The sequence below is a fragment of the Lepidochelys kempii genome, chromosome 3 (assembly GCF_965140265.1).
Source record: "Lepidochelys kempii isolate rLepKem1 chromosome 3, rLepKem1.hap2, whole genome shotgun sequence".
Taxonomy (NCBI): Eukaryota; Metazoa; Chordata; order Testudines; family Cheloniidae; genus Lepidochelys; species Lepidochelys kempii.
In genome coordinates, this window is record NC_133258.1 from 184,887,773 (window position 1) to 184,915,575 (window position 27,803).

General features: G+C 41.7%; 1 protein-coding gene across 10 annotated transcripts in view; it reads left to right on the top strand.

Moving 5' to 3' along the window:
- Nucleotides 1-27,803, top strand: part of EML6 (EMAP like 6) — a 317,349-nt gene that overhangs the window by 16,889 nt on the left and 272,657 nt on the right. For 9 of the 10 annotated variants that reach the window (XM_073339271.1, XM_073339273.1, XM_073339274.1 and 6 more), the window contains one exon: nucleotides 22,048-22,207. The exons of the other annotated variant lie outside the window; for it this stretch is intronic. In XM_073339271.1, the coding sequence (XP_073195372.1) occupies nucleotides 22,048-22,207 (160 nt within the window). The remainder of the gene's footprint in view (nucleotides 1-22,047; nucleotides 22,208-27,803) is intronic. 10 annotated transcript variants of the gene reach the window in all.

The following is a 27,803-nucleotide window of genomic DNA, read 5'->3' on the forward strand; positions in this document are numbered from 1 at the left end:
CTAGTAATGTCTCTCCATCTGTCTTCCCTCAGATGTGCTCATGGACTTCCCCCTTACCATTCCATCTTTGTCTCTTTCATAGAATCATAGAATATCAGGGTTGGAAGGGACCTCAGGAGGTCATCTAGTCCAACCCCCTGCTCAGTGCAGGACCAATCCCCAATTTTTGCCCCAGATCCCTAAATGGCCCCCTCAACAATTGAAGTCACAACCCTAGGTTTAGCAGGCCAATGCTCAAACCACTGAGCTATTCCTCCCCTCATGAAAGGGACTCCTAACATTTCACATACCATCCATCTCTGCTACTCACTTCACCATACTTCATTCTTCTCCTGTCTTCTTTATACAGAACTAGCATTTTCATCTTAATGTGGTTCCTGTGATTATTTGAGAATGTTCACAGGAGGCTGGGGAGCTTTGATGTTAATGCAACTAGAATCATATTAGGATAGAAACGCAGGATCTATGCTTGCAGGTGAAAGTTGAAAGGGGAGGCTGATGTATGTTGCTTTCACACTGAGAATTATGCAGTAGAGAATGGTACACTTCGGCTATTGGTGTACAATAGATTTCCTTGACCTGCAGCTGCACTCCAACCTGGAAAAGAAGTCCTGGATAGCTTCTGCTGACCACTCCATGCTCATCAGGACCTTTCATGAGAACAGGGATAATCTGTTTTGCCTGACTTTAAGTGGTCAAATAGACTATTTGTAAGTGCAGCTGGGATAAAATCTGTTGAGACTACATTTCACAGGCTGAATCTCAGAGTTTCAAAAAGAGATGATAAAAATATCTCCCATCAGAATTGTGATCTTTGTGCTACCAAAATTCATGTGTGATCAGGAATCAGACCCTGCGTTGCATAAGAGAAACTGAAGATTTCCTGGACAGACATCAGGATATGCTTCTACAGACACAACGTTCTGAAGATTCAGAGCAGGCTGCACTGTGGGGACAGGAGGACGGTGAAGAAATTTGGCAGCATGTGACCTCCAGAAGAAGAAAGGGGAGCGTCCATGTACCAGCAACGCAGATACAGGTAAGTAATCGTTTTCGTGTTCTCTCCACAGGTACTAATGCGGAGAGTGGACTAGATGATACATCTGAGGGAAGGGAACAGAAGGAGACTCCGCCGATTGGAAGGCATGAGATGCACTTTCCTAGGGTTGGGGGTTCCACGCCCACCACTCCCAAGAGAAGGAGGTGGGTGGTGGTGGTCGGGGACTCTCAGGGGGACTGAGTCATCTATCTGCCGCACCGATCAGGAAAAGTGAGAAGTCTGCTGCTTGCCAGGAGCTAGGATTCACGATGTGACGGAGAGACTGCCCAGACTCATCAAGCCCTCAGATCGCTACCCCTTCCTGCTTCTCCATGTGGGCACCAATGATACTGCCAAGAATGACCTTGAGTGGATCACTGCAGACTACGTGGCTCTGGGAAGAAGGATAAAGGAGTTTGAGGTGCAAGTGGTGTTCACGTCCATCCTCCCCGTGGAAAGAAAAGGACTGGGTAGAGACCGTCGAATCGTGGAAGTCAACAAATGGCTATGCAGGTGGTGTCGGGGAGAAGGCTTTGGATTCTTTCACCATGGGATGGTGTTCCAAGAAGGAGGAGTGCTAGGCAAAGACAGCTCCACCTAACGAAGAGAGGGAAGAGCACCTTCGCAAGCAGGCTGGCTAACCTAGTGAGGAGGGCTTTAAACTAGGTTCACTGGGGGAAGGAGACCAAAGCCCTGAGGTAAGCCCAGAGGAAGCACAAGCAGGAGCGCGCTAAAGGGCAGGGCTCCTGCCTGATACTGAGAAAGAAGGACGATCAGCAAGTTATCTCAAGTGCCTGTACACAAATGCAAGGAGCCTGGGAAACAAGCAGGGAGAACTGGAAATCCTGGCACAGTCAAGGAATTATGATGTGATTGGAATAACAGAGACTTGGTGGGATAACTCACATGACTGGAGTACTGTCATGGAGGGATATAAACTGTTCAGGAAGGACAGGCAGGGCAGAAAAGGTGGGGGAGTTGCATTGTATGTAAGGGAGCAGTATGACTACTCAGAGCTCCGATATGAAACTGTAGAAAAACCTGAGAGTCTCTGGATTAAGTTTAGAAGTGTGAGCAACAAGGCTGATGTCGTGGTGGGAGTCTGCTGTAGACCACCGGACCAGGGGGATGAGGTGGACGAGGCTTTCTTCCAGCAACTCATGGAAGTTACTAGATCACAGGCCCTGTTTCTCATGGGAGACTTCAATCACCCTGGTATCTGCTGGGAGAGCAATACAGCGGTGCACAGACAATCCAGGAAGTTTTTGGAAAGTGTAGGGGACAATTTCCTGATGCAAGTGCTGGAGGAACCAACTAGGGGCAGAGCTCTTCTTGACCTGCTGCTCACAAACCGGGAAGAATTAGTAGGGGAAGCAAAAGTGGATGGGAACCTGGGAGGCAGTGACCATATGATGGTCCAATTCAGAATCCTGACATAGGGAAGAAAGGAGAGCAGCAGAATACGGACCCTGGACTTCAGAAAAGCAGACTTTGACTCCCTCAGGGAACTGATGGGCAGGATCCTCTGGGAGAATAACATGAGGGGGAAAGGAGTCCAGGAGAGCTGGCTGTATTTTAAAGAATCCTTATTGAGGTTACAGGGACAAACCATCCCGATGTGTCGAAAGAATAGTAAATATGGCAGGTGACCAGCTTGGCTTAACAGTGAAATCCTTGCTGATCTTAAACACAAAAAAGAAGCTTACAAGAAGTGGAAGATTGGACAAATGACCAGGGAAGAGTATAAAAATATTGCTCGGGGATGCAGGAGTGAAATCAGGAAGGCCAAATCACACCTGGAGTTGCAGCTAGCAAGAGATGTTAAGAGTAACAAGAAGGGTTTCTTCAGGTATGTTGGCAACAAGAAGAAAGTCCAGGAAAGTGTGGGCCCCTTACTGAATGAGGGAGGCAACCGAGTGACCAAGGATGTGGAAAAAGCTTATGTACTCAATGCTTTTTTTGCCTCTGTCTTCACGAACAAGGTCAGCTCCCAGTCTATTGCGCTGGGCAGCACAACATGGGGAGGAGGTGACCAGCCCTCTGTGGAGAAAGAAGTGGTTCGGGACTATTTAGAAAAGTTGGACGAGCACAAGTCCATGGGGCCGGATGCACTGCATCCGAGAGTGCTAAAGGAGTTGGCAGCTGTGATTGCAGAGCCATTGGCCATTATCTTTGAAAACTCATGGCGATCGGGGGAAGTTCTGGACGACTGGAAAAACGCTAATGTAGTGCCCATCTTTAAAAAAGGGAAGAAGGAGGATCTTGGGAACTACAGGCCAGTCAGCTTCACCTCAGTCCCTGGAAAAATCATGGAGCAGGTCCTCAAGGAATCAATTCTGAAGCACATAGAGGAGAGGAAAGTGATCAGGAACAGTAAGCATGGATTCACCAAGGGCAAGTCATGCCTGACTAAGCTAATTGCCTTCTAGGACGAGATAACTGGCTCTGTGGATGAGGGGAAAGCAGTGGACGTGTTATTCCTTGACTTTAGCAAAGCTTTTGACATGGTCTCCCGCAGTATTCTTGCCAGCAAGTTAAAGAAGTATGGGCTGGATGAATGGACTATAAGGTGGATAGAAAGTTGGCTAGATTGTCAGGCTCAACAAGTAGTGATCAACGACTCCATGTCTAGTTGGCAGCCGGTATCAAGTGGAGTGCCCCAAGGGTCGGTCCTGGGGCTGGTTTTGTTCAATATCTTCATAAATGATCTGGAGGATGGTGTGGATTGCACCCTCAGCAAGTTTGCAGATGACACTAAACTGGAGGAGAGGTAGATACACTGGAGGGTAGGGATAGGACACAGAGGGCCCTAGACAAATTGGAGGATTGGGCCAAAATAAATCTGATGAGGTTCAACAAGGACAAGTGCAGAGTCCTGCACTTAGGATGGAAGAATCCCATGCACCGCTACAGACTAGGGACCCAATGGCTTGGCAGCAGTTCTGCAGAAAAGGACCTAGGGGTGACAGTGGACGAGAAGCTGGATATGAGTCAACAGTGTGCCATCGTTGCCAAGAAGGCCAATGGCATTTTGGGATGTATATGTGGGGGCATTGCCAGCAGATGAAGGGACGTGATCGTTCCCCTCTATTCGACATTGGTGAGGCCTCTTCTGGAGTACTGTGTCCAGTTTTGGGCCCCACACTACAAGAAGGATGTGGAAAAATTGGAAAACGTCCAGCAGAGGGCAACAAAACTGATTAGGGGACTGGAACACATGACTTATGAGGAGAGGCTGAGGGAACTGGAATTGTTTAGTCTGCGGAAGAGAAGAATGAGGGGGGATTTGATAGCTGCTTTCAACTACCTGAAAGGGGGTTCCAAAGAGGATGGATCTAGACTGTTCTCAGTGGTAGCAGATGATAGGACAAGGAGTAATGGTCTCAAGTTGCATTGTGGGAGGTTAAGGTTGGATATTAGGAAAAACTTTTTCACTCGGAGGGTGGTGAAACACTGGAATGCGTTACCTAGGGAGGTGGTGGAATCTCCTTCCTTCGAAGTTTTTAAGGTCAGGCTTGACAAAACCGTGGGTGGGATGATTTATTTGGGGATTGGTCCCGCTTTGAGCAGGGGGTTGGACTAGATGACCTCCTGAGGTCCCTTCCAACCCTGATATTCAATGATTCTGTGATCAGATTGTGCTGCAGTGCCATTCTGTTCAGTGTCACCGCTTAAATATGCCAAAACTGTTCTATACACAGCACTCGTGAGTATAAATCACAACTGGCTGGAATGAAAATTGTAGAACCTTTTTCTCAAAACATTTAATTCTGAAGTATTTTTTCTTTTTTTTGTTGTTACTTGCCCTGTTCTATTGGGTTGGGTAATTTGAATTATGTGATCAGTATCTATTTAGCTTTCAATTCTGGCCTACTTTTCATTTTCCCCCATGTAACTTTGCACTGTTACTGCCAATTCCCCTCTTTAGTAGATTGTAATGCAGCCATATGGGTCTGTTCTGTCAAGATTCTTAATAATTGAGGAGATTGAATTGTATTGAAAATTTTGAGCTAAATGTTTTCTAATATTGTCTAAAATAATTAAAGGAATATTTCAGTATTCCTTTCTATGATGGTGAATTTTTGGAGCTCTTTTATAAAGTATAAATTATTGTTATGAAAGATGCAAAAAAGACATTTTAAATAGCTAATAGCAATAGATTTCTATAGTAATAATTTATACTAACACTAATGTAAAGATATTTTAAAAAATACTAATGTGTACTATTTATTACTGATTTTCATTTTCAGTGTATTGTGATAAGAAAATAAGGCAACAGTTTGTATCCCTTGTAGCTTCTCAAATGCTTCTATGATTCATCAGTAGAGCTTCTGGAACAGTTGGCATCTGACATATCCACAATGGAGATATCATTCAAATTCTCCAAAGACATCAGCAACACTCAGAACAAATAATTTCCTTGCCCTCAAACAGTATTTCAGTCTCTATAGGAATTCAATATACACACCACCTTGTATAAAAATGTTAGTAAACTCACAATTAGTTTATATTGTAAAATAGATCTTTATGTTGATTTTCTAGCTTCAGTAGATTTGTTCCTTGATAAGAGGGCTTTGAAGAGGGCTTTAGACTGTAGTAGCACACAGTTATTTACCAAGAGCTGATTCTTGTTCACTTTACTCACACAAGTAGTCCCACTGAAGTTCCTTCTTTTTTCACCTTTTGTTGAAGTCAGTGGGGCTATTGTAAGTGAGGCAAGTAAATGGATGTGTTATTTTATAAACTGGTGTTTTCCTTTCTGCTGTTGGTTACCAGGACCAAATAATGTGCACTGTGGCTTATAGATGTGATCAAAAGTTTATAACTACTCACTTGGAAAATCTCTAAAGACTTAACAAAATGTCTGTGTACTAGTAATAGAATCATAGAATATTAGGGTTGGAAGAGACATCAGGAGGTCATCTAGTCCAATCCCCTGCTCAAATCCCCTGACCACTGCGTGACAGAATCAGCTCCAGCTAGTAGAAGCAGCCAAATACAGGACCTTTGGTCATTTTGACATTTGGAGAACTTTCTACAGTTTTGACTGGACTCTGTCTGTCTTGTGCTGGTTGGCTGTTTGCTCCAATACTCCCTTTCCTTCCATTTTTTTCATCTCAGTTTCACTCCATGTCTGTCCTTCTTACCCTTGTGTCCCCTGCCCTGTCTCTGTCACCCCTTCCCTTCCTTTTTCTTTCCATTTAGTTTACCTACTCCTTCCTCTTCCCCAAAAAATCATGAAATTAACATGTTGTTTGCCACCATCCCATTGTTCACTCTGCTTGTGTTTATACCTATTTTTCCACCCTGTGTCTGTCTTGTCTATTTAGATTGTATGCTCTTCAGGGTAGGGACCATCTACTAGTCTCTGTGTGTACAGTGCCTAGCACAATAGGGCCCCACTCTCGGTTGGCCTTTAGGCAAAATAGACATGTTTAAATAAAAAAATATTATATGTCATAGGTCATATACTGCTACAGTAACCGACCACAAAAATTCTCCTTTATTTCTTTGATAGAGGTATGTGCTTTTGGAGAATAAAGGATTGGAATTCTGTCCCCACCGTGGCTGTGAATTTCAGGTGGTCATGGTGTGTAGTATAGTGACAAACTGTGATGGCCACAGATTTGTTACAATATCTTGCATGTTCTCCCTCCCCATCTCTCTAATTATGAGTGTGAACTCATAGTACCATCTATTTCCTTATCTTCTATTTAGCTTTTATATTGTGATAGCATATTCTCTAATCAAATGGATTTGTATACCCATATGGGTTCTACATGTCAAGCTTTTGCTACTGTTACATGACTGGCTGTCCTCTGCAAGGGATTATTAAGCAACTGAGCACAGTGCATTCCCAGTTTGTCAGAAGTGAGTGTGTTATTTTGGCTGTTCCTCACACTTTTAAAAATGATGGTTAAAGTAGATAAATGACAAATCTTGATCTTTACATAAAACAAAGTCATTTTTATTTTTGTTTTGAGGCCCCACCTCCCTTTCCCTCCAGTTGCTCTTTCACGGAGACTTGCTATTAATGTAATCAACAATGGCTGAAGGGCACAGCAGACACACCTGCCAGCAAATACAACACAGAAGAGCAACTTCAGGGGAGAGGCAGTAGGGAGAAGCACCTGTTCCCTCCATTACCCCAGAAATAGGAAAAATATGTGGTGATGAGGAAGGAACTGGTCATAAAAGACAAAGGGAAAAGGAGGGATCTGGCAATGTGGGAGGAATATCCTGCACTCTCAAAAATGAGACAGCAAGCCTTGGCAACCACTAATGAGCACCTCTCCTCATGGCTTCTTCTTGATCTGCTGGTAGTAGGAGTAAACTGGGCCTTTTTTCACCCTTCTCCCTCTTTGCTATCTTTACTATTTCTCCTGTAGTGAAGGGTATAGTATCTCTCTGTAGACAGTGCCAGGAGAGAGGGGAGGAATACAGAGGTCACTGTTTGATCTGCTGCCAGAAAAGAGTTGAGAACAAAGGGAAAACAACAGAAAAAAAGCTCACTGTTGGAAACTCAAGCTGTAGAATGGAGCAGGTGCTGCTTCCTCCTCCTTCCCTGGTTCTTCTGCTGGTCATGCCTCTGCTGATGACAAAGAAAATTCTCAGTAGGGAGTCGAGCTTCTGGAGGAAAATCAATGTTCCTTGAAGAATCCTTAAGCCCTGAATCTGGTAAATAGGTACAGTTGCCTGTGAAGGTTCAGAAGTTCTGTTCTACAGTTGGTTGAAATCTGGAAATTTTAAAGTGTTGGAATTTCTCATGAAACAAAATTTGTGAAAAAAATGCATTTAGAAGTACCTAATTGCTCTGTTTTGATAAGGTCCAAGTGCTTTGTTCAACTATCATATATAATTAATATGTATTAGGAAAAATGATAACATTGAAATTAAACACTTGGACCGTATTGAAACAAAGTAAAACATTTCAATGAAATTGATATGTTCTTGTGAAATATTTACATTTTTTCTAATCTGTATTTTTCAATGGAAATTTGTTCCCTTGGAAAAATTTTCACTCAGCTCACTGTTCTCATCCAACACTTTATGACTCTCATAAGAATGGCAATGCTAGGTCAGACTAAAAGTCCATCCAGCCCAGTATCCTGTCTTCCGACAGTGGCCAATGCAAGGTACTTCAAAGGGAATGAACAGAACAGGTAATCATCAAGTGATCCATCCCCTGTTGTCGATTCCCAGCCTCTGGCAAATGAAGGCTAGGGACACCATTCCTGCCCATCCTGGCTAATAGCCATGGGTGGACCTATCCTCCATGAATTTATCTAGTTATAGTCTTGGCCTTCACAACATCCTCTGGCAAAGACTTCCACAGGTTGACTGTGCATTGTGTGAAGAAATACTTCCTTTTATTTGTTTTAAACCTGCTGCCTATTAATTTCATTTGGGGACCCCTAATTCTTTTGTTATGAGAAGGAGTATATTATACTTTCCTATGTACTTCCTTCAGACCAATCATGATTTTATAGACCTCTATCATATCCACCCTTAGTCATATCTTTTCGAAGTTGAAGAGTCCCAGTCTTATTAATCTCTCCTCATATGGAAGCTGTTCCATACCCCTAATAATTTTTGTTGCCCTTTTCTGTATCTTTTACAATTCCAATATATCTTTTTTGAGATGGGGTGACCAGATCTGCACTCAATATTCAAAATGTGGGCGTAGCATGGATTTATATAGAGGCAATATGATATTTTCAGTATTATTAGCTATGCCTTTCGTAATGCCTTTTGATTCCCAACATTCTGTTAGCTTTTTTGTCTGCCTCTGCATATTGAGTGGATGTTTTCAGAGTACTATCCAAAATGACTTCAAGATCTCTTTCTTGAGGGGTAACAGCTAATTTAGACCCCATCATTTTATATGTATACTTGCAATTGTGTTTTCCAATGTGCATTACAAAATTCAGGTTGGGAAGGGGTTTCCTGTTTTTCTTAGCCCTTATTTAGACGTTTATTTCTTGGACTATGAAAGTTTTCCATGTTCAAGAGTGTATGATGATAACTTTTAAAAATGTGATTGTCTATTATAAAAGCCAGTTTCTTTAGGCCAGGTTATTTAAACCTGTATAAGTAGATTGTAGTGATTCTGAAGGGAGATGTTTTTAAGTAAGAAATTATATATGGTAGGTCTCAATTGTCATCTCTGTGATTGATGTAACAAGGCCAAAAGATCTGTGCTGCTCTTAGGAGGTAACCGGTATTCTGTGAAGTCAGTGAATGAAATACAGTTCTTGCGATGAAGATGTATGTTGTGATGTGGAGCTATTGTGTTGGAAATATAAAAGCAAGATGAAAATCAGTGACTTTCCAGCATTATATTCATAAATAGTGCTTTTGGCATACGAAGGCCTTTACTTCGCTTCTGTTAAACATATTTTCCATACGAGGTGTGTTTTGAAATCTAATACGTAACTTTTCAACAGCAGCAGCAGCAGCATAGGTTTGGAAATATTTTTTGCAAGACCTAAAAAGATAAAAAACACTTTTCATCACAGTCTAGAAATATATAATATGTAACTAAACATATATTAACCCCACTAAATAGCACTACAGTGTTAGCCATTCAATTTCTTTCCTTTTGATCCATTTCTGCAGTTATTACAAAGAAATGAATGGCTTATAATGAGTAACTGTTCCAGTTGTTAGTGTTTTTGTTTGCTGTACCTGCTGTGGGCTGCTCTTTCCTGGTTGCACGGAAATAATAATTATAGGAGTTGCTAATAGTTGCGGGGGGGAGGGCAGTATTTCTTGCACAGTACCCTGTGGAGAAATTTGACTAATAATTTGAGTGAGTGACTTGTAGCCAGTATTGCTGGGGGTGCTTCTGCACCCCCTGGCCAGTAGTAGTAATAACAAACATCAAAGACATGGTTTCCATCACCCCCACTATAAAAATTGTTCCAGCACCCCTACTTGTAGCCAGCACTGTTCCTGGCTCTGCCACTGACTTAGGGTTGATTTACATAAGTGTTTGTAATGATTTTTAACTATATATCAGTTTTAGAAACCAATATAATTAAAGTGGTACAGTTCCTAGTGTGAATGCACATATACGTTGTTCCAATTAACTATACCAATTTCTAAACAATATAATTAAATGGATACAAAAACTAATGTAGACAAGCCGTTCATATATGAAATCAGTCAGGACACTCTCTCTGTATTTCAATTTCCCTGTCTGTAAAATGGCCATGTTACCAAGCATCAGAGAGGTGTTGAGGCTTAATCAATGTTTATAAAGTTGGATGAAATGAAAAATATTTACTCAGGGGAAGATAATCAGGCATGCCACTCAAAGGCTATAAATGAAAGCAGGCAAGTTTAAGGGCATGCCTACACTCGGATTTTAGTTACTGGTGTGCCTATACCAATGTAACTGCAGTGGTGTTGCATTAATGCAAACCCCTACTGTATATGCACTTACTGGTGTAAAGAGTGACTTGGACTAGGGTTGCCAACTTTCTGATTGCAGAAAACTGAACACCCTTGCCCTGCCCCGAGGCCCTGCCCCTGCCCCACCCCTTCCCCAAGGCTGCACTCCCCACTAACTCCATCCCCCTCCCTCTATCGCTTGCTCTCTCGTTCACTCTCTCATTTTCACCAGGCTGGGGCAAGGGATGGGGTGTGAAAGGGGGTGAGGGCTCTGGCTGAGAGTGTGGGCTCTGGGGTGGGGCCAGAAGTGAGGGATTGGAGTGTGGGAGGGAGCTGGGGCAGGGGCTTGAGGTGCAGAAAGGGGATGAGGGCTCTGGTGTGGGGATGAGGGCTCTGGTGTGCAGGAGGGGGCTGGGGCTGAGGAGTTCAGAGTGCTCTGGGAAGGAGTTTTGGTGAGGAAAGGGGCTTAGGGCTGAGCAAGGGATTGGGATGCGGGAGGGGGTGCAGGGTGTGGGCACTGGGAGGGAGTTTGGGTGCGAGAGGGGGATCAGGGCTGGGGCCAGGGTTAGGCATGTGGCAATTTTTGTTAGTGTAAAAAAATTACAGTGGGACTAGATAGAGAAAGATAATTAAAAGATAACTTTAATGCACTACAATTTTACCTAAGGATTATTGTTTCTTCCTTATTTGTGGAATGCATAAAGCAAACTTACTGACTTTCTCTTGAATATATAAAATATTATTTAGATATTGTTGTTTTTAATTAATGTTTCTAAAATCTGAGAATTGTTCACTAGTTCTGTATTTAAAAACTTCATATTAATAAAACACCAGACTATTCATAAAAGTGCAGTTTAGAAACAGTTACAGTTGCTCCATTTAAAAGCTGGATATTTAATACTGATATTACATTTATAGGGGTTTTTACAGTATTTCCTATCTGAAGCCCTGTATTGATAGAATTGTTCCAGACAATAAGAATACATGCATTCTGTACAGTTACTAGCCTGTTGCTGTACACTTTCCCCCGTCAGTTATAGTTCCTCACAGCCTGGTTGTGGGGGATTTGATTTATATGGTAATTGATGAACAGGCAAGGCCTTGACCAAGAATTTATTAATGAAAACAATCTATAATGAAGCACAGACTTTTGGGAATATGCCGTTTTCTTTTTTTTAAATAGCAATGCTCATTATTTTAGCATCCACAGCAGGATCCCTGTTAAAGTAGAATAATTATATGTGCCAATCATGTGTTCCAGTAGAGACCGATTAAACATTTTTATAAAACTCATTAGTGAATCTTTCTGGTCTGGTGGCCTTGCCAGATGGTAAACACTTACTCTACCAACACAATTTCTATTGCAGTAGTATCCATCTCCAAAAGTATCTTTTCTTTCTAAAATGATTCTTGTAGTTTAAGGGAAGGCAAATAATCATTTCCTGCTCTAAAGTAGTTTTCCTGGTTTTGTGTAGTAATTTGTACACATTTTAAAATGTCACTGTCGAGACTGGAATGAGCAAGAGCTTGAGTCAAATGTTTAGATTTGGAACCCAAACTTCTCTAAGGAGGTGTATGGCTTGGTGATCCACTTCAAGACCTTATAAAGTTATGACCAAGTTGCACTAGCACTAGCAACGAGACTGATTATCTTGTTTGGTAAATCTTTACTATGGCCTATCTTTAACCTCCTAGTTTTGAACAAATATTCTAACTTAATTATATTTTTCTCAGATAAAATAGGGATAACATAGACATCTCTTGTTTCCTGCCCCCAGCCAGATATGGGAAGTTGAACTGAACTTGTAGAGAACTTTGTATTCAGAAAAAATAACTTTTTTTTTTAAATTAGAGCTTTTACTTTAGGGTTCTAAATACATAATTAGGTCCTGATTCTGCAAACTTTTAAACACATGATTAACTTTAATCATGTCAGTAATACCATTGGTGTCAATAACACTGCTTATGTGCTTAAAGTTAAGCATGTTCATAACTTTATGTAACACCAAGGCCCAAAGTACTTAAATAATATTTCTGTCTAGATTTTCAAATTGTAGATCACCTAGCAGTTCCCAATGGGAGATGCTGGATTATCAGAACATTGGAAATATCAGGCTACTTATTTAAGAGTCTAAAACTTTAGGTTATTTTTGGAAGTGTTTGCTCAAGATTTTAAAATACAAAATCAACAATATTTGAAATACACAGAATTAAAATTCCAGTTATTAGCTGTAGCTAGATATTGTGTCTAAAATCGTAAGGTGCTCCACTTTAGGTGTCCATGTGCCCTGTGCTTGTAATCGAAGATTTTTAATAGTAGTGCCTGCTTGGGTTGTCCATGCACTGTCGCCATCTCACGCTGCCTCCGGTGGTTACATAACACTGCATGACCAACCGTCCCTCCGTTCCTTCTCTGCTGCCTTTGGCTTGAGTCGGAGCACTTAGCAGCTCCTTTTATCTACATTTAGTATAAGATTCATTTATGGAAAATAGTTTAGTTAGCAGTTAGTTAGTAGTTATTCTTACCCTTCCTACTTATTTTATCTTACTTTCTTAAAAAAACCAACCAAACAAAAGTTGTTTTTCTTCTATCCTTATATTCCTTATTAGGAAAATAAGTTTCAGTTTATCTAGAGTTTTACTGTGTCGTTCCTCCCCTCCCCCCCATTCTGGGACAGAAAACTATCTGGTATGCCTGGCTTTCTGGGATTAAAAACGGTGCCTGACATGCAGGCTGTCAATCCCTGTTTCTGACGGACACGCACAGTGTGTCTGCTGTCTTGGAGAGACACATATCCCTCAGAAGTGCTCGCATTGCCATAATCGAAAGGCCAGAACAAGGAAAATGAGGGATCTCCAATTTAAGCTTATACAATGGAAAAATCTCTGCAACCAGCCTCAGATCCTGAGTTGAGGACCGGCCCGGCCAACAGTCGCCAACAGCAGCCTCTGACAAAGGTCCTGTCACAATAGCTCCTCCTAGAGGGCCTTTGCCCAAGAAGGCTACAAAAAAGTGGGCTGAGCTTTCACCTCCACAGGAAGCAGCTAAGAAAAAACACTCCCCTGCTGCCAAGACCACTTCAGCATAGTTTATGGCACCTGGTATGTTGGACTCTGAGACACCGGGACTGTCAGCTGAATAATAATAATAATAATGGGGGATTTCAACTATTCCCATATTGACTAGGTATATGTCACCTCAGGCCGGGATGCAGAGATAAAGTTTCTTGACACCTTAAATGACTACTTCTTGGACCAGCTAGTCCTAGAACCCACAAGAGGAGAGGCAATTCTTGATTTAGTCCTAAGTGGAGCACAGGATCTGATCCAAGAGGTGAATATAGCTGGACCCCTTGGTAATAGTGACCATAATATAATTAAATTTAACATCCCTGTGGCGGGGAAAACACCACAGCAGCCCAACACCGTAGCATTTAATTTCAGAAAGGGGAACTACACAAAAATGAGGAGGTTAGTGAAACAGAAATCAAAAGGTACAGCGCCAATAGTGAAATCCCTGCAAGCTGCATGGAAACCTTTCAGAGACATAATAGAGACTCAACTTGAATATATACCCAAATTAAAAAACATAGTAAGAGAAACAAAAAAGTGCCACTGTGGCTAAACAACAAAGTAAAAGAAGCAGTGAGAGGCAAAAAGACATCCTTTAAAAAGTGGAAGTTAAATCCTAGTGAGGAAAATACAAAGAAGCATAAAATCTGGCAAATGAAGAGTAAAAATATAATTAGGAAGGCCAAAAAGGAATTTGAAGAACAGCTAGCCAAAGACTCAAAAAGTAATAACAATTTTTTTTAAGTACATCAGAAGCAGGAAGCCTGCTAAACAACCAGTGGGACCATTGGACGATTGAGATGCTAAAGGAGCACTCAAGGATGATAAGGCCATTGCAGAGAAACTAAGGGTATGTCTACACTACAAAATTAGGTTGATTTTATAGAAGTTGATTTTTAGACTTCAATTTTCTATAGTTGATTGCATATGTCTAAACTAAGCACATTAAGTCAGCGGAGTGCATCCTCACTACTGTGGCTAGCATCGATTTATGGAGTGGTGCACTGTGGGTCTCCGCCGCCCATTGGACTTCTGGGTTAAGCTCCCAATGCCTGATGGGGCAAAAATATTGTTGTGGGTGGTTTTGGGTACATGTCATCAGTCGCCCCTCCCTCCATGAAAGCAACGGCAGACAATTGTTTTGCGCCTTTTTTCCTGGGTTACCCGTGCAGACGCCATACCACGGCAAGCATGGAGCCCGCTCAGTGCACTGTCACCGCTGCTGTTGCAGCAGATGGTGCAGTAGGACTGGTAGCCGTCCTCATCGGACATGTAGCTTGGCCGGGGGTTCTTCCCTGCCCGGCTCCTAGCAACCTCCAGGGCATGGTGTACGGCTCCACTGCTTCCGCTGCAATTCTGCTCTCCTGCTCTTTTGCGAGCTGGAGGCTTCTGCCTCAGGCTGCTCCCCCAGCCAGCAGCACCGCATGGTTGCACCTACCCCAGCCTACCCCTTGCTCTCATGCCTCATGAAGCCTGGACAGTAGTAAAAAGCAGTTCAACTATAGGCTGAGCAAGTGCAGAATGGTGGTACAATGTGCCTTTGGACGTTTAAAAGCTCGCAGGCACTGTTTGCTGACTAGGTCAGACCTCAGTGCAGCCAACATTCCCATTGTTATTGCTGCTTGCTGTGTGCTTCATAATATCTGTGAGAGTAAGGGGGTGACGTTTATGGTGGGGTGGGAGGTTGAGGCAAATCGCCTAGCATCCGATTTTGAGCAGCCAGACAGCAGGGCGATAGGAAGAGCACAGCAAGGCACACTGTGCATCAGAGAGGCTTTGAAAACCAGTTTCATGACTGTCCAGGCTTTGGTGTGACAGTTGTGTGTGTTTCTCCTTGATGCAACCCCGCCCCCTTTGTTGATTTTAATTCCCTGTAAGCCAACCACCTTCCCCCCTTCGAAATAAAGTAACTATTGTTTTGAAACCATGCATTCTTGCTTTATTAATTAAAAAAATGAGAACGGACAAGGTAGCCCGGGTAGGGTGGGGGAGGAGGGAAGGAAAAGGCCACATTGCTTATTGTAGCAACACTAAAAATTAAACTGTTTGAATGAGAGCCTTCTGTTGCTTGGGCCATCCTCTGGAGTGGAGTGGCTGGGTGCCCAGAGCCTTCCCCCCGGCCCTGCGTTCTTGGGCATCTAGGTGAGGAGATTATGGAACATGGGGAGGAGGTTAGGCGGTTATACAGTGGATGCGGCGGGGGTCTGTGCTCTTGTTGCCTTTCCTGCAGCTCCAACAGATGCCTCATCATGTCTGTTTACTCCCCCCAACAGATGCTTCATCATGTCCGTTTGCTCCCCCACTAACCTCAGCATCGCGTCCTGCCTCTGCTCTTCGCGCTCACTTAATTCTTTCCTGGTTTCTGCCACTGAATGCCTCCATGCATTAAGCTGTGCCCTATCAGTGCAGGAGGACTGCATCAGCTTGGAAAACATGTCATTGCGAGTGCGTTCTTTTCGCCTTCTAATCTGCGATAACCTCAGGGATGGAGATGATTGAGGGACTGCATGGTCACCTGTGCTGCTGAGTGCTGCTGAGTTCACCACGCTGACCAAACAGAAAATTAAATTCAAAAGTTCCTGGCGCTTTTTCTGTGTACCTGGCTAGTGCATTGGAGTTCAAAGTGCTGTCCAGAGTGGTCACAATGGAGCACACTGGGATAGCTCCTGGAGGCCAATACTGTCGATTTGCATCCGCACGACCCCAAATTTGACCCAGCAAGGTCAATTTTAGCGCTACTCCCCTCGTCGGGGAGGAGTACAGAAGTTGATTTTAAGATCCCTTTAGGTTGACGGAACGGGGTTGGTTGTGCGGACGCAGTCATTTTTAAATCGACCTAACACGGCTAAATTCAACCTAACTCCATAGTATAGACCAGGGCTAAATGAATTCTTTGCATCAGTCTTCACGGCTGAGGATGTGAGGGAGATTCTGAAACCTGAGCCATTCTTTTTAGGTGACAAATTTGAGGAACTGTCCCAGAATGAGATGTCATTAGAGGAGGTTTTGGAACAAATTGATAAACTAAACAGTAATAAGTCACCAGGACCAGATGGTATTCACCCAAGAGTTCTGAAGGAACTCAAATGCGAAATTGCAGAACTACTAACTGTACTCTGTAACCTATCATTTAAATCAGCTTCTGTACCAAATGATTGGAGGATAGCTAATGCGATGCCAATTTTTAAAAAGGGCTCCAGAGGTGATCCTGGCAACTACAGGCCAGTAAGCTTGACTTCAGTACCTGGCAAACTGGTTGAAACTATAGTAAAAAACATAATTGTCAGACACATAGATGAACATAATTTGTGTGGGAAAAGTCAACATAGTTTTTGTAAAGGGAAATCATGTCTCACCAATCTGTTAGAATTCTTTTAGGTGGTCAACAAGCATGTGGACAAAGGGGAACCAGTGGATATAGTGTACTTAGATTTTCAGAAAGCCTTTGACAAGGTCCCTCACCAAAGGCTCTTAAGCAAAGTAAGCTGTCAAGGGATAAGAGGGAAGGTCCTCTCATGGATTGGTAACTGGTTAAAAGATAGGAAATAAAGGATAGGAATAAATGGTTAGTTTTCATAATGGAGAGACCTAAATAGTGGTGTGTACTGGGACCAGTCCTATTCAACATATTCATAAATGATCTGGAAAAAGAGGTAAACAGTAAGGCGGCAAAATTTGCAGATGATACAAAACTATTCAAGATAGTTAAGTCCCAGGCAGACGGCGAAGAGCTACAGAAGGATCTCTCAAAACTGGGTGACTGGATAACAAAACAGCAGATGAAATTCAACGTTGATAAATGCAAAGTAATGCACATTGGAAAACATAATGCCAACTGTACATATAAAATGATTGGGTCTAAATTAGCTGTTACCACTCAAAAAAGAGATCTTGGAATCATTGTGGATAGTTTTCTGAAAACATCCACTCAAATGTGCAGCGGCAGTCAAAGAAGTGAACAGAATGTTGGGAATCGTTAAAAAAGGGGTCCTTGTGGCCCAAATTTATTTGGGTATAAGCTTTCATGGGCAAGAACCCACTTCAGAAATATCATATTGCCTCTATATAAATCCATGGTATGCCCACATCTTGAATATTGCGTGCAGCTGTGGGTGCCCATGTCAAAAAAGATATATTGGAATTGGAAAAGGTTCAGAAAAGGGAAAAAAAATGATTAGGGGTATGGAACGGCTTCCGTATGAGGAAAGATTAATAAGACTGGGACTTTTCAGCTTGGAAAAGAGACGACTAAGGGATATGATTGAGGTCTATAAAATCATGACTGGTGTGGAGAAAGTAGATAAGGAAGTGTTTTTTACTCTTTTTCATAACACAAGAACTGGGGGTCACCAAATGAAATTAATAGGCAGCAGGTTTAAAACAAAAAAAAGGAAGTATTTCTTCATACAACATACAGTCAATCTGGAACTCTTTGCCAGAGGATGTTGTGAAGGCCAAGACTATAACAGGGTTCAAAAAAGAACTAGATAAATTCATGGAGGATAGGTCCATCAATGGCTGTTTGCCAGGATGGGGTTGTCCCTAGCATTTGTTTGCCAGAAGCTGGGAATGAGCAACAGGGAAGGGATCACTTGATGATTACCTGTTCATTCCCTCTGGGGCACCTGGCATTGGTCACTGTTGGAGGACAGAATGCTGGGCTAGATGGACCTTTGGTCTGACCCAGCATGGGCATTCTTATGTTCTTACACTAGTAATCCTTTGGATCACTTGAAAGAAAGGTTAATGCTTAAACCATGAACATTTGAATTTAACCTGTGTGGTAAAGACAGGGAAACTCTGTGTGTGTGTGTAATATAATACACACACACACATGCTTTAAGAAAAAAGATGACTAGGAGGGGAAATACTTTGTCATCAGGATGCAGTGAAGGTAGACACAGATGAGCAGAGAACTTCTAGCCCTGCTACCCAGTTAGTGTGTAGGTGAATCTTGGAATCTGGGTGTGAGTGTTTGTTGAAGTTATAGTTGATAAATTTTAGAGGGACATGTGTGAATCTTCAGAGTATGTCTACACTTTGAGCTGGGAATATAATTTCCAGCTCGAGGAGACGTACCTGCATTAGCTCTGATTGAGCTATTGAACTAGAAACAGTGTAGCCATGGCAGCAGGAGGGGCTAGATGCTCTGAGACCCTAGACCAGAGGTTTTCAACCTGTGGTCTATATACCCCTGCTGATTCACAGACTATGTCTAAGATTTTCAAAGGGTTCCACATCTCCATTTGAAATTTTTTAGGGGTCTGCAAATGAAAAAAGGTTGAAAACCCCTGCCCTAAACACATACTCCAGATGACTAGCTCCTCCCACTGCTAGTGCCATCACAGCGACACTCTGTTTTAGTGCAGGTATGTCTCCTTGAACTGGGAATTGCATCCCCAGTTCAAAGTGTAGACATACCCTTTAACTTCCAGATTCCCCTTTTCTTTCAATCTGACATAAATGCAATTCAGTGGCAGCATCTTTAAAAATTACAACCACATAACTGCTATTCAGACATACACTGCATTCCTGTGGAGAGAATGGCTATGGGAAAATGATGTTGCATTCAATATGTTCTAGACAGGGAGTACTTTCCCCTCAAACGGAGCAGCCTGTGAAACCAGGAAAAAATCAGAGCTCCTTTGAGCAAGCAGCAGTGGGGAGGCTCATTTCAGCTGGGTTAGGTCCTAATGTGGTTACCCCCAGATCCATTTTAGTGCCCAGGGCGAACAAGCATATTTGCACCCCATACCATTTTTGGGGGTCATTTTTCCACCCCATTCAGAGGTGACATGTAATTATTCATAATGGGGAGGGGGACAGGTGACCACCCCATGGAGGTTTGCAAACTGTGGGGCGCACACCTCACGGGTTGGGGAGGAATGTTTTTGGGGGAGAGTGGCGATGCCACGTGGATTGGTCCGGTGACGTCAGACGGGGCTCAGGGAGGGAACACCACCTCTACCTCACCTCAGCAGGCCACCCAGCCTGTCTGGGTTGGGGGGGCACCTCTGGCCCCATCTTTCTGCCCCTATGGCTTTGCACCCTGGGTGGCTGCCCCACTTGCCCCACCCTGATTACGGCCCTGGCTACTTCTTTATTGTATTCCTAGAACAGAAACAAAATGGTGGCACCTAAAGGAATAGGGCAACACACTAAATAGCGTGCTCTCCAATACGCTTATTCCTCAAAAGTATTCTCTATTCTTTCGGGGTTTTTTAATGGACAGCCACAATTAATTTGGGTAATTCTCTTCCAAACAATGTATTTAGTTACAGAATAATCATAGTGAAAGATGTTCTAATTTGAGCCCTATGTGGTCCAGCTAGATATTTAGCCTTCTAAATCACCTCCTACCACAGATTCTAAGTGTTTTTCCCCATGTGTAACTTTTATGGAAGTAAACATGAACAGAGTGTAAACTGATTCACTGTTGTCTCCTGAATCTGTAGTCATCCTGAAATGATACTTCTGAGAACACTGTAAGTGTCCCATTCATCTGAATGGGTAATTTCTAAAAAGGAATGATGAAACTTTTCAGATAGTTACCTATTTCACTGCTGATCATTTTAGCAGACATCCAGTTAATGTTCTTATCCCACAATCTTAAACCACCTCCGTGCTTCTTCTGTGCCAAAAGCTCCAAATATTTCCTACTTAGCTCCATAGGCATAGTTTGACTTCTATATTTAGGGGGGCAGCCCCAGTCAGGCCAATGGGGCTTTGTGTGTGTGTGTGTGTGTGTGGGAGGGGGGGAATTTTGTGCCTGCCAGAGGCTTGCAGTTTGGGGGGGCAATGCCTCCATCTCCCCCAGCCATGCTCAAGCTTAGCTCTCAAATCTCTAGTTTCCTCTGACTACTCCAACATAAATATTCATTGCCAATAGAAAAATTGATAATACTAGACTATTGTAAAATTGAACTTAACAATATAAACAAAACAGGGGCTACTGTCAGGGCCGGCTCCAGGCACCAGCATTCCAAGCAGGTGCTTGGGGTAGCAGTTAGAAAGGGGCGGCAGTTCCTCCGGCCATGGCAGTAATTTGGCGGCAGCTTCTCTGTTCCGCCCGCTGTGGTGGCAAATCAGTGGCAGCTTCTTCCTTTTGCTGTCTGCGGGGGCAGTTTTTTTCACTGCTTGGGGCGCAAAAACTGTAGAGCCAGCCCTGGCTACTGTATTGATTGTATTCTTTTTTGTGTCTCGTTTTGTAAACTCCATTTTTATATTTATTTGAAGCTGCCTCTGAATTTGCAGTTTGCTATGCCAGGGACTCTCAGTGAAAGCCAGCTGAGATATGGGCAGGAGAGTAGGGAGATATTGGGGTGAGGACTGCCTGCTCCTCTGTGCGGGGTCTGACATCCCTTCTCCTAATTCTGTATTTCCTGGTTTTCAAAAGATTGATATGAAACTTACCCTTCATTTCCTGGTTTTTACTAAGTTTGAGTTTTGTTGGTTTGAATTTGATGTTCTGGAACAGCATGATATACCACAAGTTTTTTTGTTTTTTGTTTTGGGCGGGGGGGCTTTTGGGGCTTGCGGGGGGGAGGGGGTTGGTCAGTGAATTTAGGTTTACCTTGCAGCAGAGTATGCGGGGCCTGGGTTATACTATTTTGCAGTAACAAGCATATACAAATAACAAAGAGTGTAAGAATGTTGCTTGACATACTTTATAATATATTTACTTTTAAAGAGATGCATAAGGGCAGTGTTCAAAATCAGTTTCTCTGTAACCCCAATGGGAGTTACATAACTAAAAACCCAGCATAGTTACATAACTAAAAACCCAGCATAGTATTTTTTAAACATTGCTATCTATATACAAAAAGGAGGTAGCACGAGTACTGTTTGATATGGCTGTTGCTAATTTTTCTTGAATATCAGAGAAAATAAGGTAAAATATATAGGTACAGGAAATTTCAGCTTTCCTGAGGATTTAGTAACTAAAAATATATCCATAAACACATGCAATTCCTTGTTTCAGAGGTAGAAGCAGTAGTTTGACTCCCCATCCCCTCTGAGGTTTTGATTCTTTAAAAAATATATAACGATGATGATGAAGGCCTTCCTGTAGTTTAAATTAATTGTGAAAAATACATTTTACTCAGCTGCTGGCTTACTTTTTTTTTTAAATTTGAACTGAAATGTGCATACTAATTTCTAAAACCATGGAAATACAAAGAGAGGCCCATGGAAGAAACAGGTCTATCAGATAAATGAAACTATTTAAAATACAATAGTTTATATTTTTGTTGACAATACACTAGCTAAAATCTGACTGTGTGCTGAATTGTACTATGTGTTGATCGTCTTAATCTGTCTCAGTTGAACATACTGTTTAAATTTAGCAAGCTAAATTAAGATGGAAACAATTTGAAATACTCTTCCCTAGAGATTGTTGCTATGAAGGTTCTGATATGTTAAAGGAGTTGGGATTTTTGAAAACTGAAAAAAATCAGTGATTTGTTTTCATCTTTGATTACTCTACAATATTGTGCTGAACTAGAGAATTAAGTGTGGGTTTAAACTATATTCTCTTCTAGCCTGGCTGTACACCCAGATAAAACCTTAGTTGCTACTGGACAGGTTGGGAAGGACCCTTACATTTGCATCTGGGATTCCTACAGTGTACTGACTCTTTCTGTTCTTAAGGATGTGCATACACATGGAGTTGCCTGCTTGGCTTTTGATTCAGATGGCCAGGTTTGTATATTTTCAGTTTATATTTTTCTTCTATTTAAGTTTACACATAAAATATATATTTTTATATATGTAGCCTGCATATAGAATTATAGCATTACATCAGAACTGTATACTGTAGTTTAAAATTTTAATGCTAATACAGAATCCAAAATAGTGCAAATATATCTCTTTTTCAAAAAGAAATGCTTCTGGGGCCAAGACCACAGCCTAGCACTCCAGCTAGTTGTATGGGGCACTGGGCAGATGCCAATGGTAGACATAGCCCTCCATGGCCCAAATGCAGCCCTATCCCCTGAGGAGTTAGTATTGGAGAAACTGCACAGTGTGGGGATCGTTTGGTCCTCAGAACCAGCCAATGTCCACCTGCGCCTGCTGTTCAGAGAGCTTCTACAGTGCATTGATATACACTGTGTCCTCGCAATCCTGTCCCTCCTTGGGCAGCAGAACTGCATTGGTCTCACTGTTAAGGGATTCTCACCAGCTGTAATGTAGAGTACATTTAATTTAATAAAGTGTTTGAAATAGAAAAGCTGTGTGGCTTTGGAGCTTAGCATCGGAATCCTGAAAAAAACAAACAGAAGACCAGTCACAAAAATCTCTGAGAATCAGAGTGTTTTGACCATATGATTAACTAGATATTTTTAAGAAAGATGGAAGTCAAATATAAATGGAGAATTGGATTTTTTGTTATTGGCCACAATAAGTAAGTTTCAAGAAGAAAAAGTAATGGTAAACCACAAGGACTTTAACATAAATAGTGTGCTTCACACAGAGACCTGAACAAATTATTACAAACAGTTCATCCCTACAGAAAGATTACCTGTGTAATATTGTCACTATCAATGTCTGGAATATTCCACTGTGTAAATTTTTGTCGCCTTAAAATTCCTACCCTATGTTAGTTTTAAAGACACTTATGGGTGCCTAGATCTTTCTAGAGGCCATCTGCACTAGGGTACATTTCACCTTGTGCAATCTTCCCTACAAAGTTTAATCCCAACCGAGAGAGAATTGAATTTGCATGTTTTAAAAAAATAATCAGTCAGCTATATTCGTTTTGGGTTGCACAATCAGATAACGCAGGTATGCTCCCACTGATATCCCCGAGAGTTGGATTGTCTGTATCTGTGGGCAGATTTGGACCATGATGTTTTAAAATAATAGTCTCATATGGAACAAAACTAACTTTAATTTTTAATGTAAATTAACCTCTTTTCACTCACTTTAAAATTTAATCTGAAAGGAAGGACACTGCCAGAAGCAACCTCTCTTTATCATATCTTATTTATAACAGTACATTACTTTAGTCTCAAATTAATAAATGTGATTGTTAATTTTGCTACCTAGTAACATAGAAAGATCTGTGAAATGGTTAATAGACATGAGAGGAATGAGGGATTTTAAGAAATTTCAAGGGTCGCGGGTGTTAAACCAATTCAACAGCTAATTTTTTTCCTAGGATTGTAATAATAATAGTTATTACATAGTGCTTTACATTGCACAGCATTACCTAATTAACATTATTATGGGTTGCTCCTCCAGATTTAAGCTTGCTTTCTATTTCAAGCCCAATTTTCAACTCTCTTCCCCCAACTTCCTGAAAAAGGAAACCAGTCCCTCTGAAATTTCATACACCATATCTCATCCCCAGTGTACAGTCTTTCTGGGAAGACTGGGAAAAAATGGGAAGGGAGTTGTAATGTTATAATGTTTATTGTGTCCCAAAAATCTCCTAACTTTCTTGTGTCCTCCTATTTCTGAAATGACTGGTAGTTTAATGGTTAAAGATGGAGATAGGCATTTAGTCAGAATTTCAAAAGTGCCTAATTTCAGAGTAGCAGCCATGTTAGTCTGTATTCGCAAAAAGAAAAGGAGTACTTGTGGCACCTTAGAGACTAACCAATTTATTTGCGCATAAGCTTTCGTGAGCTACAGCTCACTTCATCGGATGCATCCGATGAAGTGAGCTGTAGCTCACGAAAGCTTATGCTCAAAAGTGCCTAAGACCACTAAGTGCATTTGAAAATCCTACTATTTGAATATCTGAATTTTTAGGCGTTTAAATACTGCTAAAATTTTGGCCCCTTACCCTACAAGTTCCAAATTTGTTGACCTTGCATAACAGTGTTCTAGAGATGCAGTGGGAGTAAGGGTTGGGGTTGAAGTTGGGGTTTAGTGTGGGAATTCCAAAGATATAAAGAACTATTTTTACAAACATGATATAAACTGACCAGATGCTGAGTATAAGATTTGCTGCTTTAGCTGTGGGGCTGAGCCAGAATTGGAGGGCATGGATTTGGGGGTGAGGAGACCAGGAGGGACATGGATTCATGAAAACCAGGTACATGGAGCTTATAGCTGTCAACAGTTCCATTTTGGCCAAGACACTTCTAGGTTCTGAACACCACTGTGCGAAATTTGTGTCCTGTTCTGAGACTAGATAGATTCCACCTACATATGTATTACTCACTTCCTTCAGATGCACCCCGTTATCCCTTTACACCGAATGCATTTTAAAATTGAAAAACCAATAAATATCTTGGGCTGAAAAGGGAGAATAAGGTTATCTACATGTTACTATACTCTATCATCAGTAAAACATACAAAAGATCAATCTGCAGTTTAAATCAGGAAATATTTTATGTACATTTTTATTTATGTATACTTAGTAAGATGCCGAGTTTCAGAGACAAATATATTTAGTCAGGCTTGGGAGAATTTGGGCTTTTTATAATTTTGATGGATAATAATGTTTGTTTTAAGTATTTTTATACTTTTATTTATTTTCACAGTTGCACAAAATTATGGGTTTTAAGCAATTTTTTTTATTTTTATGGATTTACATTTTCACAGTTGTGAGAAATAATGGGGAAAGTCAGATAATTATTTAATTACAATAGTCATTGAGATTCAAACAGTTAAAGTGTTATAACCATTAAAACACAACTTGTCATCATCATATCAAAATATACAAAGAAAGTATCCTTAAATCACACTCTGATAGGTTCTCAAGTACTGTTTTTCTTATTTTGCCTATCTGAAAATTCCAATTATTATTGGTGGACTATTTTTCATCAGTTTTTGGGGGTGAACAGTGAAATCAACATTTACAGACATTTACAGATAAAAATCTAACCCTTCCCAGCCTGTATTTAGTATAATCTTGCTATTAGAATTTTTTATAATTAAATACTAAAGTGAAATACATCCTGAATGTCCAGCACACCAGTCTGAGCTGCTGCCACTTAAGAATGCATTTTTTCTCGTTTGATTGGGAAAATGTTACTTTCTTTATCAGATTTTATGGCCTAGGTAGTTTACAAATTTTTAACGAAAAGAACTGTAAATTTGCATATAGCTGAAGATATGTTTTGTTGATAGCTAAATTTTTTATATTTTGCATCTTCAGAATTTATTCATAGCTACCGTAAAATTAACGAGGAAACAATTTACTTGAATCAGGAACTAACTATGACCATATTGCAAGCTGAAGTTAGTAGGCTTCTCAAAAGTGCTGGGTTCTACCCCTTATCAGCCTGCAGATTTAGAGCTGATATTTTTACATATTAAACATAGTTCAAACATGCATAGGGTTGCCACCTGTCTGAGTTTTACTCGGACAGAATGGTTTTTGGCTTCTGTGTCTGGGTGCCATTTAGGGTTGCCAGGTACCTGGTTTGCAATTGGAAAGTCCAGTAGAAAAGGGGACCTGACAGTGTCCAGTCAGATGTAGTGACCATACACCAGCCCTTGCTCATTCAGGGTCGCCTCCTACCTGCTGGCAGGCTCCTTGTCAGGATGCAGCAGCTCCCATCCCAGCCTCGGAGCAAAGGGAGCCCAGTGCAGGGAGGCGGGGAAGGAGGTGGAGACGATCCATCAAGTGATGTGTGGGGGGAGAGGAGAAAGTGACTGGGGTGGGGCTTCGAGGGGAATAGGCGGCACAAGGGCAGGGCCTGAGGGAAAGGGGTGGGGACGGAGCTGTGAGGGAAGGGGTGGGGGCAGAGCTGAGAGGAAGGGCCAGGGGGCGAGGCCTCAGGGGTTTGATTACCAGTAATTAGAAAGTTGCCAACCCTAAACGTGCACTACAATTGACCATTTTTGTGTTTCAAATAATAGGACTGCCAAAAAATTATTTTAGACACTTTTTTCTTTCTTTACACTTAATTCCAAAATAAATTAGTTTTATTTTTGATACCATGAGTATAAAGATGTTAAAACTGAGTTCAGCTTTTGTGCCACAATTTTATATAAGCAGCTGGAGTTCTGACCCTGCTGCTAATAAAACATAGTGTATGCATATTCCAAATTTACCCCCTTTCTGGTATTTCAGATAACACTAACATAAATCTCAAACTATTCTTTATCCCCAAATTGCATGTTCCTAGGCTTTTCCCGAAGAACTGCCTTATCCCAGAGTTTCATATCTTCTTCACTGAAGAGAAGCTTCAATTCCTTTTATCTCGTTGGGATTTAATTCTTCTTACTGTATGTGCAATGTGCCTCAGGTGTTACGTGACTAGAATTCATCACTGAATTTGATCTGCTGGTTGGATCATTGGTATCCCTAGCTTGGGCTAGGTACAGACTGGGATTGTGACATGAACACTGATCCATGGCCCCTGGGATTTAATTGAATCCACCTGTTGCTATAATTGAGTAGTGATTCAGCATCATCACACATTGTTACTCTCTCAACATACACACACGAGAAATTACAGTAAAGTCAGATTAACTTATTTGCAGGTTCATTACCCTGCACAAACCAGGAAAAATATAGATGCATTTGGCAGCCAGCAGAGGAAAATAATTTTAGTTGTTCACCAGAATGCAGTTCATGATTTGTAGCAGGCTTTGGGCATGCACTATTTCCTAGATAGAGTTCAACTAGGACCAGTGATACTAAGAGATGACAAGTGGTGTGTCACATCCCAAGAAGCCAAAGGTAGAGATGCATTTCAGTGTTGTTAAATAAAGGAATGGTGACTATAAAGTGCTTAGGTGCATTTTTGTTTACTTTTCTGAATCCAGGAATTTCTTTCATTTTCTGGGATCTATAGCTGGGGAAAAAACAGGACAGGGAGGGTTTGAGGGGGATGCACATGGTCACCTCCCACAAAGCCTATGAGAAATCTAGCATTAAGTTATAGCAATATGAGGCTATATTAGCTCTGCCTCATCGCCCTTCATGCCATGAAATGCCCTCTGATGGGACATAGGGGATAATTCCTGGCTCAGTGTACTCTGACTGTCTAGTTGTGGAGAGGATAGCCAAGCATGGAGGCACATGGCCTTGTATTCCTGCAAATCCCCATGAGTTGGTGCATTTTTTTTTGCTCTTTTGCCTGGTATAGCTGTGACAGATTTCTCTTACCAATCTGCCTGATGCGTCAGGTGATCAGGCTGAGGCCGCAGGATCGTTAGGGGAGGAGATGATGGAGCACATCAAGTGACTGAGTTTTAAAGCTTTATTGATAAAATAATAAAATAACAGTGGAGAGTGCTGGGGTGGGGGTGTCCCCATGTCACTCAGAGGAAGGAAGAAAGCGTTACTGCCCCAAGCCCTAACCCACTTTCATACTCACACCCACACTACCCT